This window comes from Neomonachus schauinslandi, chromosome 11 (assembly GCF_002201575.2).
Source record: "Neomonachus schauinslandi chromosome 11, ASM220157v2, whole genome shotgun sequence".
Taxonomy (NCBI): domain Eukaryota; kingdom Metazoa; phylum Chordata; class Mammalia; order Carnivora; family Phocidae; genus Neomonachus; species Neomonachus schauinslandi.
This window is the reverse complement of record NC_058413.1, coordinates 45,125,814-45,141,415: the sequence shown is the minus strand read 5'-3', so window position 1 is coordinate 45,141,415 and position 15,602 is coordinate 45,125,814. Positions and strand designations below refer to the sequence as shown.

At 45.4% G+C, this 15,602-nt stretch overlaps 1 protein-coding gene across 2 annotated transcripts in view; it reads right to left on the bottom strand.

The window, feature by feature from the left end:
• The window catches only part of GALNT18 (polypeptide N-acetylgalactosaminyltransferase 18), a 346,837-nt gene extending 331,861 nt beyond the window's left edge, over positions 1–14,976 (bottom strand). The window contains exon 1 of one of the 2 annotated variants that reach the window (XM_044919842.1): positions 14,213–14,976. In XM_044919842.1, coding sequence (XP_044775777.1) covers positions 14,213–14,447 — 235 coding nt within the window. In that variant the 5' untranslated portion in view covers positions 14,448–14,976. The remainder of the gene's footprint in view (positions 1–14,212) is intronic. The other variant, XM_021685303.2, reaches the window with a different exon arrangement.
• Between the last annotated feature and the right edge of the window lie 626 nt (positions 14,977–15,602).

Genomic DNA, 15,602 nt, shown 5'->3' with positions numbered 1-15,602 from the left:
GAATGGAGCTGACTCTGACCCCAAAGGCAGAGTGAGATTTGATAAGTTGACAACTGTAGGCCCCATGGAATAATCCAATCTCTACCCAATTCAAGAACCTTCAGCCCTGGAGAGACATTCAAGGCCAGCGTGAAAAGGGCAGGCCAGCATTCATTTCATCTGGATCATCAACCAGCAGACCTAACCCACTCCGTCCCTTGCTGTCTACTGCAGTTGCCCAGCTCACATTTATGGACTTCTGCCCCTCCATCTTCATGCATAATCCTCTTTCTCCCCAAATCCCATCTTGCTACCTTCTGGCTACATTCATCACTCATTCAGCCTGGTGCTTCCCCAAAGAACCTTCTGTGTGACATCACCTGCAGCTAGACTGCCTTCCTATATGATTCTCCACAGGGCAGCCATCTGTCCCAGACTCTTGGACAGAACTCAAGCAATGAAAAAGGACAACAATCCGAAAGAGACCCTCAAGTCCCCCAATCAAGGCAATAGCCCATTCAGCTGTCCCAAGTTAAGTGAAGTGAAATTCTATAGGATGGTAATGAAGATGGTCCAGTAACCTTGTATGTGGCTATGAATCCCATAAATACCTATGGAAAAACACAGACCAGACTAACCCAAGTGAGCTAAGCTGGCCTGTGAGGCCCTCACAAACCACAGAACCAGACTATGGCTCTCCAACATTTCATTCCGAATTCTCCTTGAGATTCTACATCAACCTACTTATCAAGGGCAAATAACAATTTATGTCAAGTGAATGGGAAAGAATGTGGAATTCATTTATTTTACAGCCTACACACTTCTAGATAAAAATGAAAATTCTTTGGCCATGGGAAAAAGTTGTATTCTTTGTCAAGGTTTTCCTACTCCACAAAGATGTGGTCTGCGGCTATTAATAAAGGTAATTGGGCTCAACTTCTAAATCCTGCTTTTGTACTCTCTCAAAATATCAATCACTGTTACTAATATAATTTCACATGCCACAGCTCATTCCGAAGGACAAATAGCTTTACTGTTTAAATGACACCCTTTCCTCAAATAAACTCCAAGCATTCAGCAAACATCGTACCCTCTTCTTTACAACCCTGCCAAGTCAGGGATCAGATGAGAAGGACACCAACAAATTCTAGGTGACATCCAAAAGCTACAGGGGACAAAAAAAAAATAACCTCCCAACATCCAGACCTAGGACATTTTCTGACTTTTAGGGACCACATACGGTTTGTAATCACAGTGAGCAACCTGTTTTTACTGACCTAATGTACATTAATATGCACATAATATGCCTAACAAACTTTTAGGAAACAAAAAGCAGTTAATAATCCATTTCTCCCATTGTTGGGATGATCTTGACTCAGTGAAGTAAGATAATGGATTTGGAAATTAGTCATATAATGTAATAAATTATTAATCATGGTATTCAGAAGGGTAAATAGATATTATAAGAACACTACCCAGGAATTCAATTTCCTTTTAGATTTGTTTACTCTCTTGAATTCTTTATGCTACCATCATCCCTCACAAAAATGTAACAGTCTGATCTTTCTTTTTCTCCCAAAACAGTGATTTTCAACCTTTTTTAAGAAAAGAAGCAGAGCCTTTTAAAAAATATTTTACAGAACACCAAATATAAGACAGATGAAGGAGGAGATACACTGGCTGCAAGGAGGGGAGAGCTGGGTACAGGAGGGGTCCTGGAGACTTCACTTGACCCTTTTATTTCTCAGGTCCTGGATCCAACCTTCTAGAAGCTTGGGGCTCCTGGGGCCACAGTGTGAAAACCACTGCCCTAAATCATCTATGTAAAGCAAAAATTATGTATATAATATAGAATACAGGCAGTGTATATATATGTATGTGTGTGTATGTGTGCACATATATATAGTGATCTACATAAATAAAACATATATATAAAATACACAAACACTGATATCCCAAGAGAAAAACTGGCAGAAGACACCAATACAAGGTGAAAACAAACAGGGGTAGGGGGAAGATACTAAGTTCGACAGTAATCAAAGGAGTACAAATTAAAAGAACACTTGCCAGTGATTACATTTGCCCAGAATAAGTTTAATGGTAACACCCAGGGCTGGCCAGGCTCCATGAAACTGATACAATAATAAATTGCTGGTGGCCATGTACAAAGATTTTGAAAACAATCTTTCATTAAAATGTTCATACTATTTAAGTCAGTAGTAATCCCACTTCTAGAAACAGATCCTTTAAAAAATAGTTCAGAAGAAGAAAAGTGAGGTGAAGATGTTTATTTCTGTGTTAATTATAGTAGAAAAGCCAATGTTCAATAATGGGTAAGTGGTTAAGTCAATAAAGGTATATCAATGATGGGATATTATGCAGCCATTAAAAATATAGTACAAGTTCAGGGCAGAGCAAGATGACGGAGGAGTAGGAGACCTGGATTTCGTCTGGTCTCAGGAATTCAGCTGGATAGGGATCAAAACATTCTGAACACCTGTGAACTCAACAGTAGATTGAAGAATAGCAACAACTCTCTGAACAGAAAAGCAACCACTTTCTGGAAGGTAGGACGTGAGGAGAAGTGAATCCGAGGCGATATCCGGGAGGATAGACGGCGGGGGAGGGGCCTCCGTCAGCCGCTTCTGGCAAGTGATAGAGCCACGCAGCACAAAATCGGAACTTTTAGAAGTCGGCTCCACTGAGAGACGTCGCTCCAGTGGCTAAGCGGGGGTGGAACCCTCATGGGACAGCGTGGTCTCAGGACCCTCGGGGTCACAGAAAGACCGGGGGTGGCTGAGTGCGGCAGAGCTCCCAGGTAACGGAGCAGGGAAGCCGGCTGCAGAGGCAGAGCCCAGGCGCGGGCTCTCAGCTCGGGGTGGCCATAAACCGTGATCCGTGGCCCAGTTGGGCCCCTGCTCCTCCAACAGGGACCCAACAAGCGGCAGATCCGGGGAGACCCCCCTTCCTCCCCGGGGAGGAGCGGCCTGGGAGCACACCGCAGGGATCTGCTGGGTTTGGAGACTCCACATGGGGTCGTGTGCCAGAGATAGAAAAGCTCGGTCACAGGCCGGGTGAGCACGGAGTGCGGCCGGAGACGGGGAAGACAGGAGTGATTGACTGCTTTTCTCTGGGGGTGCACTGAGGAGCGGGGCCCCGAGTTCTCCGCTCCTCCGGGGCAGAGATTGGGAGGCCGCCATTTTCACTCTCGACCTCCAAAGCTGTACCAGAGCTTGCAGGGAACAAAAGCTCTGGAGAGCAAACCCGAGCAGATTACTTAGCCTGGACCGGCAAGGGCGGGGCAATTCCACCTCTGGCAAAGACATTTGGGAACCACAGCAACAGGCCCCTCCCCCAGAAGATCAGCAAGAACAGCCCCCAAGACCAAGTTTACCGATCAATGAGAACGGCAGAACTCCAGCGCTAGGGGAATACTGCACATAGAATCCATGGCTTTTTTACCATAATTCTTCAGTCTTTCAAAGTTAATTTTTTTTAACTTTTTTTTTTTAATTTTTCTTTTTCCCTTTTTCAACCAACATCTTATCAATCCCTTTTTTAAAAAAACATTTTTATCTTTCATTTTTAGAGTCATATTCTATCCCTTCATAGTAGTTACCCATATTTTTGGCATGTATATATAAGTTGTTCTCTCTTTAAAATTTTGAGATTGTTTCTTCTAACAGATCAAAATATACCCTAAATCTCTAGTGTATAGTTTTGTTCTACTCTCCTGCCTGATCACATTCTCTCCCTTTTTTTTCTTTTCTTTTTAAATCCTCTTATTTCTTTTCTCAAACAACTTCTTATCAATTCCTTTTATAAATTTTTTTATAATTTCCATCTTTACAGTCATATTTCATCCCTTCATCATATCAACCCTTATTTTTGTACATATATAAGTTTTTCTTTCTTTAAAATTTTGGGAGGCACTTTCTTCTAACAGACCAAAATACACCCAAAATCTAGTGTGTGGCACTGATCTATGCACCAGCCTGATATTTGATCATATTCTGGTTTGTTTTGTTTTGTTCCATTTTTGTTTGTTTTTATCTTTTTCTTTTTCTTTTTTTTCTTTTTCTTTTTTCTTTCTTTCCCTTTCTTTTCCCCCGGCTTCACGTCTTTTCTGATTTGTTTAGAGTATATTTTCTGGGGACGTTGTTACTCTGTTAGCATTTTGTTCTCTCATTCATCTATTCTCCTCTGGACAAAGTGACAAGACGGAAAAAATCACCTCAACAAAAAGAACAAGAGGTAGTACCGACTGCCAGGGACCTACTCAATACGGACATTAGTACGATGTCAGATCTAGAGTTCAGAATCATCACTTTAAAGATACTAGCTGGGCTTGAAAAAAGCATTCAAGTTATTAGAGAAACCCTTTCTGGAGAAATAAAAGAACTAAATCTAACCAAGTCGAAATCAAAAAGGCTATTAATGAGGTGCAATCAAAATGGGGGCGCTAACTGCTAGGGTAGATGAGGCAGAAGAGAGAATCAGTGATATAGAAGACCAAATGTTGGAAAATAAAGAAGCTGAGAAAAAGAGAGATAAACAACTACTGGATCACGAGGGCAGAATTTGAGAGATAAGTGATACCATAAGACGAAACAACATTAGAATAATTGGGATCCCAGAAGAAGAAGAAAGAGAGAGAGGGGCAGAAGGTATATTAGAGCAAATTATAGCAGAGAACTTCCCTAATTTGGGGAAGGAAACAGGCATCAAAATCCAGGAAGCACAGAGAACACCTCTCAAAATCAATAAAAATAGGTCAACACCCCAACATCTAATAGTAAAACTTACGAGTCTCAGAGACAAAGAGAAAATCCTGAAAGCAGCTTGGGAGAAGAGATATGTAACCTACAATGGTAGAAACATTAGATTGGCAACAGACCTATCCACAGAGACCTGGCAGGCCAGAAAGGACTGGCAGGATATATTCAGAGCACTAAATGAGAAAAATATGCAGCCAAGAATACTATATCCAGCTAGGCTGTCATTGAAAATTGAAGGAGAGATAAAAAGCTTCCAGGACAAACAAAAACTAAAGGAATTTGCAAACACAAAACCAGCCCTACAAGAAATATTGAAAGGGGTCCTCTAATATACAGTAACAGTCACCTTACAGGCAATACAATGGCACTAAATTCCTATCTTTCAATAGTTACCCTGAATGTAAATGGGCTAAATGCCCCAATCAAAAGACACAGGCTATCAGATTGGATTAAAAAACAAGACCCATCAATACGCTGTCTGCAAGAGACTCATTTTAGACCCAAAGACACCCCCAGATTGAAAGTGAGGGGGTGGGAAACCATTTACCATGCTAATGGACACCAAAAGAAAGCCGGGGTGGCAATCCTTAGATCAGACAAATTAGATTTTAAACCAAAGACTGTAATAAGAGATGAGGAAGGACACTATATCCTACTTACAGGGTCTATCCAACAAGAAGATCTAACAATTGTAAATATCTATGCCCCTAAAATGGGAGCAGCCAACTATATAAGGCAATTAATAACAAAAGCAAAGAAACACATTGACAAGAATACAATAATAGTGGGGGACTTTAACACCCCCCCTCACTGAAATGGACAGATCATCTAAGCAAATAATCAACAAGGAAATAAAGACTTTAAATGACACACTGGACCAAATGGACTTCACAGACATATTCAGAACATTCCATCCCAAAGCGACAGAATACACATTCTTCTCTAGTGCCCATGGAACATTCTCCAGAATCGATCACCTCCTAGGTCACAAATCAGGTCTCAACCAGTACCAAAAGACTGGGATAATTCTCTGCCTATTTTCAGACCACAATGCTTTGAAACTAGAACTCAATCACAAGAGGAAAATCAGAAAGAACTCAAATACATGGAGGCTAAAGAGCATCCTACTAAAGAATGAATGGGTCAACCAGGAAAATAAGAAGAATTTAAAAAATTCATGGAAACCAATGAAAATGAAAACACAACTGTTCAAAATCTTTGGGATGCAGCAAAGGCAGTCCTAAGAGGAAAGTATATAGCAATACAAGCCTTTCTCAAGAAACAAGAAAGGTCTCAAGTACACAACCTAACCCTACCCCTAAAGGAGCTGGAGAAAGAACAGCAAATAAAGCCTAAGCCCAGCAGGAGAAGAGAAATAATAAAGATCAGAGCAGAAATCAATGAAATAGAAACCAAAAGAACAGTAGAACAGATCAACAAAACTAGGAGCTGATTCTGTGAAAGAATTAACAAAATTGATAAACCCCTGGCCAGACTTATCAAAAAGAAAAGAGAAATGACCCAAATAAATAAAATCATGAATGAAAGAGAAGAGATCACAACCAACACCAAAGAAATACAAACAATTATAAGAACATATTATAAGCAACTCTATACCAGCAAATTAGATAACCTGGAAGAAATGGATGCATTCCTAGAGATGTATCAACTACCAAAACTGAACCTGGAAGAAATAGAAAACCTGAACAGACCTATAACCACTAAGGAAATTGAAGCAGTCATCAAAAATCTCCCAACAAACAAAAGCCCAGGGCCAGATGGCTTCCCAGGGGAATTCTACCAAACATTTAAACAATAATTAATACCTATTCCTCTGAAACTTTTCCAAAAAGTAGAAATGGAAGGAAAATTTCCAAACTCGTTTTATGAGGCCACCATTACCTTGATCCCCAAACCAGACAAAGACCCCATCAAAAAGGAGAATTACAGACCAATATCCTTGATGAACATGGATGCAAAAATTCTCACCAAAATACTAGCCAATAGGATCCAACAGTACATTAAAAGGATTATTCACCACGACCAAGTGGGATTTATCCCTGGGCTGCAAGGTTGGTTCAACATCCACAAATCAATCAACGAGATACAATACATTAACAAAAGAAAGAACAAGAATCATATGATCCTCTCAATAGATGCAGAAAAAGCATTTGACAAAGTACAGCATCCTTTCTTGATCAAAATTCTTCAGAGTATAGGCATAGAGGGTACATACTTCAATATCATAAAAGCCATCTATGAAAAACCCACAGCGAATATCATTCTCAATGGGGAAAAACTGAGAGCTTTCCCCCTAAGGTCAGGAACGCAGCAGGGATGTCCACTATCACCACTGCTATTCAACATAGTATTAGAAGTCCTAGCCCTAGCAATCAGACAACAAAAAGATATAAAAGGCATCTAAATCGGCAAAGAAGAAGTCAAACTCTCACTCTTTGCAGATGATATGATACTTTATGTGGAAAACCCCAAAGACTCCACCCCAAAACTGCTAGAACTCATACAGGAATTCAGTAAAGTGGCAGGATATAAAATCAATGCACAGAAGTCAGTGGCATTCCTATACACCAACAACAAGACAGAAGAAAGAGAAATTAAGGAGTTGATCCCATTTACAATTGCACCCAAACCCATAAGATACCTAGGAATAAATTAACCAAAGAGGCAAAGGATCTGTACTCAGAAAACTATAAAATACTCATGAAAGAAATTGAGGAAGACACAAAGAAATGGAAAAACATTCCATGGTCATGGATTGGAAGAACAAATATTGTGAAGATGTCAATGCTACCTAGAGCAATCTACACATTCAATGCAATCCCCATCAAAATACCATCCACTTTTTTCAAAGAAATGGAACAAATAATCCTAAAATTTGTATGGAACCAGAAAAGACCTCGAATAGCCAGAGGAATGTTGAAAAAGCAAAGCAAAGCTGGCAGCATCACAATTCCGGACTTCCGGCTCTATTACAAAGCTGTCATCATCAAGACAGTATGGTACTGGCACAAAAACAGACACACAGATCAATGGAACAGAATAGAGAGCCCAGAAGTGGACCCTCAATTCTATGGTCAACTAATCTTTGACAAAGCAGGAAAGAATGTTCAATGGAAAAAAGACAGTCTCTTCAACAAATGGTGTTGGGAAAATTGGACAGCCATATGCAGAAGAATGAAACTGGACCATTTCCTTACACCACCCACAAAAATAGACTCCAAATGGTTGAAAGACCTCAATGTGAGACAGGAGTCCATCAAAATCCTAAAGGAGAACACAGGCAGCAACCTCTTTGACCTCAGCTGCAGCAACTTCTTCCTAGAAACATCGCCAAAGGCAAGAGAAGCAAGGGCAAAAATGAACTATTGGGACTTCATCAAGATAAAAAGCTTTCGCACAGCAAAAGAAACAGTCAACAAAACCAAAAGACAACCGACAGAATGGGAGAAGATATTTGCAAATGACATATCAGATAAAGGGCTAGTATCCAAAATCTATAAAGAACTTATCAAACTCAACACCCGAAGAACAAAGAATCCAATCAAGAAATGGGCAGAAGACATGAACAGACATTTCTGCAAAGAAGACATCCAAATGGCCAACAGACACATGAAAAAGTGCTCAACATCGCTCGGCATCAGGGAAATCCAAATCAAAACCTCAATGAGATACCATCTCACACCAGTCAGAATGGCTAAAATTAACAAGTCAGGAAACGACAGATGTTGGCAGGGATGCGGAGAAAGGGGAACCCTCCTACACTGTTGGTGGGAATGCAAGCTGGTGCAGCCACTCTGGAAAACAGTATGGAGGTTCCTCAAAAAGTTGAAAATAGAGCTACCCTACGATCCAGCAATTGCACTACTGGGTATTTATCCCAAAGATACAAATGTAGGGATCCAAAGGGGTATGTGCACCCCGATGTTTATAGCAGCAGTGTCCACAATAGCCAAACTGTGGAAAGAGCCAAGATGTCCACCGACAGATGAATGGATAAAGAAGATGTGGTATATATATACAATGGAATATTATGCAGCCATCAAAAGGAATGAGATCTCGCCATTTGCAACGCTGTGGATGGAACTGGAAGGTGTTATGGTGAGCGAAATAAGTAAATCAGAGAAAGACATGTATCATATGACCTCACTGATATGAGGAATTCTTAATCTCAGGAAACAAACTGAGGGTTGCTGGAGTGGGAGGTGGGGTGGGAGGGATGGGGTGGCTGGGTGATAGACACTGGCGAGGGTATGTGCTATGATGAGTCCTGTGAATTGTGCAAGACTTGAATCACAGATCTATACCTCTGAAACAAATAATGCAATATATGTTAAGAAAAAAAAAAGAAGAAGAAGATAGCAGGAGGGGAAGAATGAAGGAGGGGAAATCGGAGGGGTAGACGAACCATGAGAGACAATGGACTCTGAAAAACAAACTGAGGGTTCTAGAGGGGAGGGGGGGTGGGAGGATGGGTTAGCCTGGTGATGGGTATTGAGGAGGGCACGTTCTGCATGGAGCACTGGGTGTTATGCACAAACAATGAATCATGGAACACTACATCAAAAACTAATGATGTAATGTATGGTGATTAACATAACAATAAAAAATTTAAAAAATATATAGTACAAGTTCTCCTTAAAAACCCTCTACTTCGTTACCCTCCAGAGGAATTGCACCTTCAATCCCCCTGGAAAACAAGCCCCAAGATACCTTTGTTCCTCTGTTTTCTCTCCTACCCCACCCCCACTCACATCTCCAGCTAACGACTGAGCTGTATGCTTACCAACACTCCTCTGAGTTTGTTCCCACATGTGTTTATACTTTTGGTACTTGTCATTGTAACAGCATAATTTAATTACATATTCTATAAACCAATGGAATATGACTGCTAAGAAGATGAGAGTTGCTGTTTCTAAGAAAATTAATTTCACTGCTTTGGAAAGACTTTATAAAGCTAGTCACTTACATAGCAGTCAGATTGCATGTGAGCAAAATCACTGCAAAGGACAAGATAAAAGTCATAAAAATTTAGGCTACTACATGGAGGTTGCTTCATAAGCATCTTTAAGTTCTCAATGAATTTTAAAGAAAACAGAACTAGAAATCAGTCTCTGTAAGCAGCATATTATGGGCATGGTTTAGGCAAGGAAGATGCTCAGAAAGGCATTTGGCCCACCCAGCCCAAAGACAAAGCCCTGGCCTTAACATCAAAAGGCTGGCAAATGAATGTACAACACATTCAAAAATAATATGAAAATAAAATATTTACTGCACGTGTGCAATATTTTGTTTTATTCTCCTCTTTGCCGAGTTTTTCAGTTAACTAAATTAAACCCCAATTGTGTTGATTGTTGTCCCTTAAAAACAAGTCTACATGACAGGGTCCAGGAGTGTCTTGATTCACCACTGTATCCAACGTCACCTCCCCGGTGTGCTGCCTGGTACATATTAGGTCTCCAATAAATAAAGACTGACTCAATAAACTATGTAGCAAACATGAAAAAAAAAACCACTTCTAACAAGAAGCAAGCTGAAAAAAAGGAGAATATAAAATTACATGTGAACCATGACTACACCTTTGTTTTTAAATATGGAGGCAGATGGGCAAAGTTAGAAGGGAATGCTCAAAATGCAAAATAGTTGGGTTAGAGTAGAAGGCACTAGAGGCAATTTTATACATTTTTAAATATTTTCTTTAATATTGGCACAATCTTTTACAGATTCAAAAAGGTACTAATCAAGAAAAGGAGAAAGCTGTTTGGGGTTCTACTGGACTTCAAAATAAGAATTGCACCAACACTGCTGTTTCCCGGCAGTCTCCAACATGTAGGCCTCCTTCAGCGGACCCTCTGCCTCAGCCACCTCACCACCTCCAGCAATCCATCTTTCTCCTCCAAAGAGCAAACCTGTACTAACATGGATTTCGTGTCTCCAACCCAACAGGATGCTATTTTTGAAATCTGGAGCTACCCACCCTCTCCTTTACCACAGATTTGGTTTAAAAAAAATAAAAATTCTCAAAACTGCAATTTACATTCCTAAGAGATTCCCAAACACCATCTAATTAAATCATTCAATCAGAAAACAAATTAAAATGAAATATCACTGCAAACCCCAAGAGGAAAATAAACTTTTCAGTCATGACTAGAACAGACCTCTAGGGTGATGCTCCAAAGCCTCTTCTAATTGCAAGTCCTATGGAACATTCTGCTGAACATTTTGTGACATTTGCAGTTTCCGGGACAACTTTCCTTCCAAAGCAAAGAGGAGCCTGAGCAAGGCTCCAAAGCAAAACATATTCATTTGAGAATGGAAACGCTTTCATTAATAACTAACTGGTGCACTGGGCATCCACACTGTGTACTTATTCATCCATCCATTCATCCATCCAGCACCTACTCTGTAGAATGTGCCAGAAACTGTCCTGGGTATTCCATGAACACTTTTTTAGTGAATGTAACCTCTGCCTCTCAGCATGAGATAAAACAAAAACCAGAGCTTCCTGAGTTTATCTACGGAAGAGTCTCGAAGTGGAAAGGCTATGACTTCATCATTCCTTGGCCATTCTCTGAGGTCTCTCATTCTGACACCCACCCCCACCATCAAGTAACTCCAGGGGAGCACTGTTCCCCCTGTGATCTGCTGGCCCTCTAGAGGACAGTATAGTACGTGGTTAAGAACACAGACTCTGAAGAAGCCACATAAGCTGGGTTTAAATCTTCGAACTACCATGTACCAGTGATGTGACCCTAGACAAATCATATAATCTCCCCATCTGTAAAAGAGAGTTAATATTACCCATCTCATAGGGTTGTGATGATTAAACTAGTCGATATACATAAAGCACTTAGAATGGTACCTGGCACATAATGGGTGCTATATAATTTTCAGCTGTTATCATTATCCTTTCTTCTCCACTCCCCCAGCTCAGCAGACTACACTGGGTTGCTCAAAAGGCTGTACTGATTAGAGGAAACGTGACAGTGGAATACACATGAACGGTCCACATCACCAAGTATAAGAGTCTGACTGTCCTTTCCCACCCTCTGCCTTCAGAGAGCTGCACTTGGCCAGTCCCAAACTTTGCAGGCCTCTTAATTAAATCAAGTAAACCCCTAGGTTTCCTTACTTCCCTGCATCCTAGCTCTGGATGGCCCCAGCACCACTGGGGGGCGGGGGTTGTCCGTAGACATCACTACACCATCATAGCACAACCAACCAACTAATCTCTGCCCTCTACCTGCCTCCTATCTAGTCTTCCCCAAGCCACTGACCCTTCCCCACTCCTCTACAGGTTGTGGCTTCTGCCTTTCTGTCCTGAGAATCTGGTCATTTCTGAATATCCACAGGAGTCCGAATACAGTCAGTGCACATACACAAGAGAACTGGACCAACCATGTCCTCAGAATCCCGTTCTGTCTTTGCTTCCTATTTCTCCCAATTTTTTCAGGTATATATTTTAAAGTTCAGAACAATGCATAGTTATAAGGTTTCCTGGGAACAAAATCACAAAGGTTCCTTTCAGCTTCAACACTGTACTCATTTTCATGTACAGCCTTATAAATCATGTGACATGGTCCACATTCAACATGACAGGGGCTACTCTGTGATGAGCTCATGGGTTAACAACGTCTCCTCACCGCTTCCCAAAGTAGTACCTCGCTCACCTCCTTCCTGAGCAGACTGGAAAGCACAAGAGAACCATTTTCCAGGAATATATATATATACACATACACACAGAATCTGTGAATGAAAATCTCTCAAAATCTGTGGGCAAACTGGAAACGTCAAAGTAAGGTATGGCCTTGTGTCTCCCTGGGAACATTCTGAATCACCCTGGGGCAAACACCGTACTTCTGTCGCTGATGAACTGTCAGTCCAGACCCACGGGATAGAAAAAGAAAGAAACAGCAGCAACAGGAACCATCAGATGGATAAACTGGTCTGCCAAGCCCAGGGCCAGTTTGAGAGGCAGAGGCAGGTATGAAGGAGAAGCTGCCGGGGGTCTCCTTTGCTAGGAAGTGTCCCCAAGCCCTGGGCTTGGTTTGAAGTCATCAGTTAGAAAGCACGAGCGGTATGTACACCTCTCCTGCCCTCACCTGAACCTTCCCTGGGACCTATGGGGAAATAGACCAACTGTGGACACAGCAGCTCTCCCTACCTTAGCAGGGGCAGCTGGGGCAGAAGCAGATCCAGACGCCCACATGTGAACAAAAGAGAGTGCTCCTGGGGGAGAAAGGCTTCCATTCAACCAGATATTTGCCATGGTCTGCTGGGTAGTGGACCCAGAGCCTGGCTGGGCTGCCACGTTTACAGGTGAACAAGGCTCCCTGCCTTTAAGAAGCCCCCACTCCTGGGAGAGAGCAGGGGAAGCGGGGAGGTGAAGAAAAGAGAAGTGTGAACGTGTGAGACGCGCGCGTGTGTGCACACCCAGCACCAGTGCCCCGCGGTGCCGGGAGCTCTCCATCGCCTGCCTCTGACAGCACATCAGACGGGGTCTCCTCGGGAGAGCTCCCGTACCCCATCCTCCCCTTGGCCCCAGCCCTGACCTGAAGGGAGCGCAACCACCTCGCGCAGCCTTAAACTCCAGACCCACTGCGAGCGAGTCTGTCTGCTCCGCCCCAACCGCTCCCTGGGCCTGGGAGTGGAGCTACCGGAGGGAACGGCCTTCACCGGGCTCCGCGGGGAAGGCACAGCCCAGGGTGGGCTGTCTGGGTCCTGGGCGGATGCGCCACCGCAGTAGACAGAGCTCCAGGCTCCTCTGCTTCTTCCCCGAGTCGACACCTGCTCCTGGAGAGGGTCTTGGACCCACTGGCTGTGATGGGGGTGGGGACCGCTATAGGTTCGAACAGCACCCCCAGCCACAGATTCCCGGTGCATTTCCAACCGCCCACGGACGGCGCACAGCAGGGCTGGGGCTGGGTCTACGCAATCGTCCTAGCCCCGGCTTGTCCCACAGTCTGTAGGTTCTAAATGCCAAATGGGGCCGCGCAAGCATCTCGCCCTGGGCCAAATGAGCTTACGCGGGCCAAATGAGCTCCACTGGCCGCGCCCCCTCTCTCCTGCACACACACAAACATTCACGTACACACACTCTGAGCCGGACCTCCGTGTGATCCCGAGAGCCGGCGAGCAACCAGCTGGGAGTCTCAGGCACATTTGGACACGTGCGCAGCGCGCCCCCACACCGCCAGTGAGCTGCACACACCCGCGCGTGGAGCCCCGCGCACACACGTGTGCCCTGGAGAAGCGCGCACCGCCGCGGACAGCGAGGGTCTCCCACGCAGGCGAGAGCGCACCCGCAGCCCCCCAAGCGTCTGCGGCCTCAGACCCCGCCGCCGCTGGCTCCATGCGCACCCGCCCCAGCGCACCCCCGGCCGCGCCGGGCACTCCCCGGCCTTGTGAGCCGCCCAAGTTTCCCGGGGCGCCCGTACCTTGGATATGCTGCTTGATGACATTCTCCAGGTGGTCCAGCCGTTCAATAATCTTCAGGGTGTCCCCTTTGTCTTCCTCCAGCTTCTTCTCAGGCGCCGGCTCCTGCCCCCGCACATAGACGCTGGCGATGTAGTTGGTGACCCAGCCCACGTAGAGCAGACATATGATGTTGGTCATGCCGCTCAGGATCACGCAAGTGGACACCAAAGTTTTGGTCTTCCTGGTGCACACCATTCTGGGCTCCCTCCTCCATATAGAGCTCCCGGGGGACCCTCCTCGCCGCGCGCCGGCACTCCCCCGCGCGCACACCCCCCCAGCCCGCCCGGGGCCGCTGGGCGCCCGAGCACCTGAGTCCCGAGGTCCTCCACAGACCGGGCTGCTCGCCGTGGAGCCGCCGTGCCCAAGTTTGGAGCTCCCGCCGCTGGCCACCCGGAGAGAGAGCTTGACAAAGGAAATGAGGTGGATTTTGTTTCCAAATTAAAAATCTCCGAGCCCTTCTGGAAGCGGTTACGGGTGGCCCGCAGCCGCGCACCCGGATACGCGCGTCTGGGAAACTTTGCCACAGCCTGGGTCCGCGGCCGCGCCGTTTCCCATCGCCAGGCGCGGATTGCCTTGGCGGTCCGACCGGCCCGCGCTGCTGGAAGGACGGCGACGGCGGCGGCGGCGGCGGCGGCGGCGGCGGCGGCGGCGGCGGGGAGAGCGGCGGAGCAGAGCGGCCCGGTCCCCTCCGAGCGACAAGCGCCGCCACCAATCGCGCTCCGGCTCGGGAGAGGGGCCGGTGCTGGGCGGCCGCGGACCAACAAGGAGGGCGCGGGGGGCGGAGTCCGGCCCCCGGGCCCCACCTGCTGGCCGCCCCTGGCTCCCGCCCTCCAGGGACGCGCCTGAGCCTCCACCGGCGGCCGCGCCGGCTGCCCCAGACCCGAGGCTCCCGGAGGGGGCGCGCCGCCAGGCTCAGCCCCTAGGTCCGCAGATTCCACCTCTAGGGACTTCCATCTCTGGCTCTTGCGCCGGCACCTCCGGTCTTTGCGGGGTCTCGCGGCTCAGCGCCCCTCAGCGGGGCTTCTCGTCCCAGTCCCACTGGCCGACTCCACGTCCCTCTTGGAAGCAGAGAGGCCAGGGAAGCTTGGGCGGGATCGTCTGACTAGTCTTGCCCTTGGTCAGGCCCCGTGGGCATCCACTTCTTCCTTAGCCTCACTTCGACCTCCCCCTGTCCCAAGCCCTCTGTCTGCCGGCTTCCTGGATGTCTCCAGACTTGGCAACTGTCAAAGGAGCTAACCCTCCTAGGAATCTCCCAGATTTTGGACCACCACTATGACCACCAAACCTCTGGAAGAGTTTTGCTCCTATCTAGATTTTTTTTTTTAAGTCTGCACAGCTCCCAGAACAAAA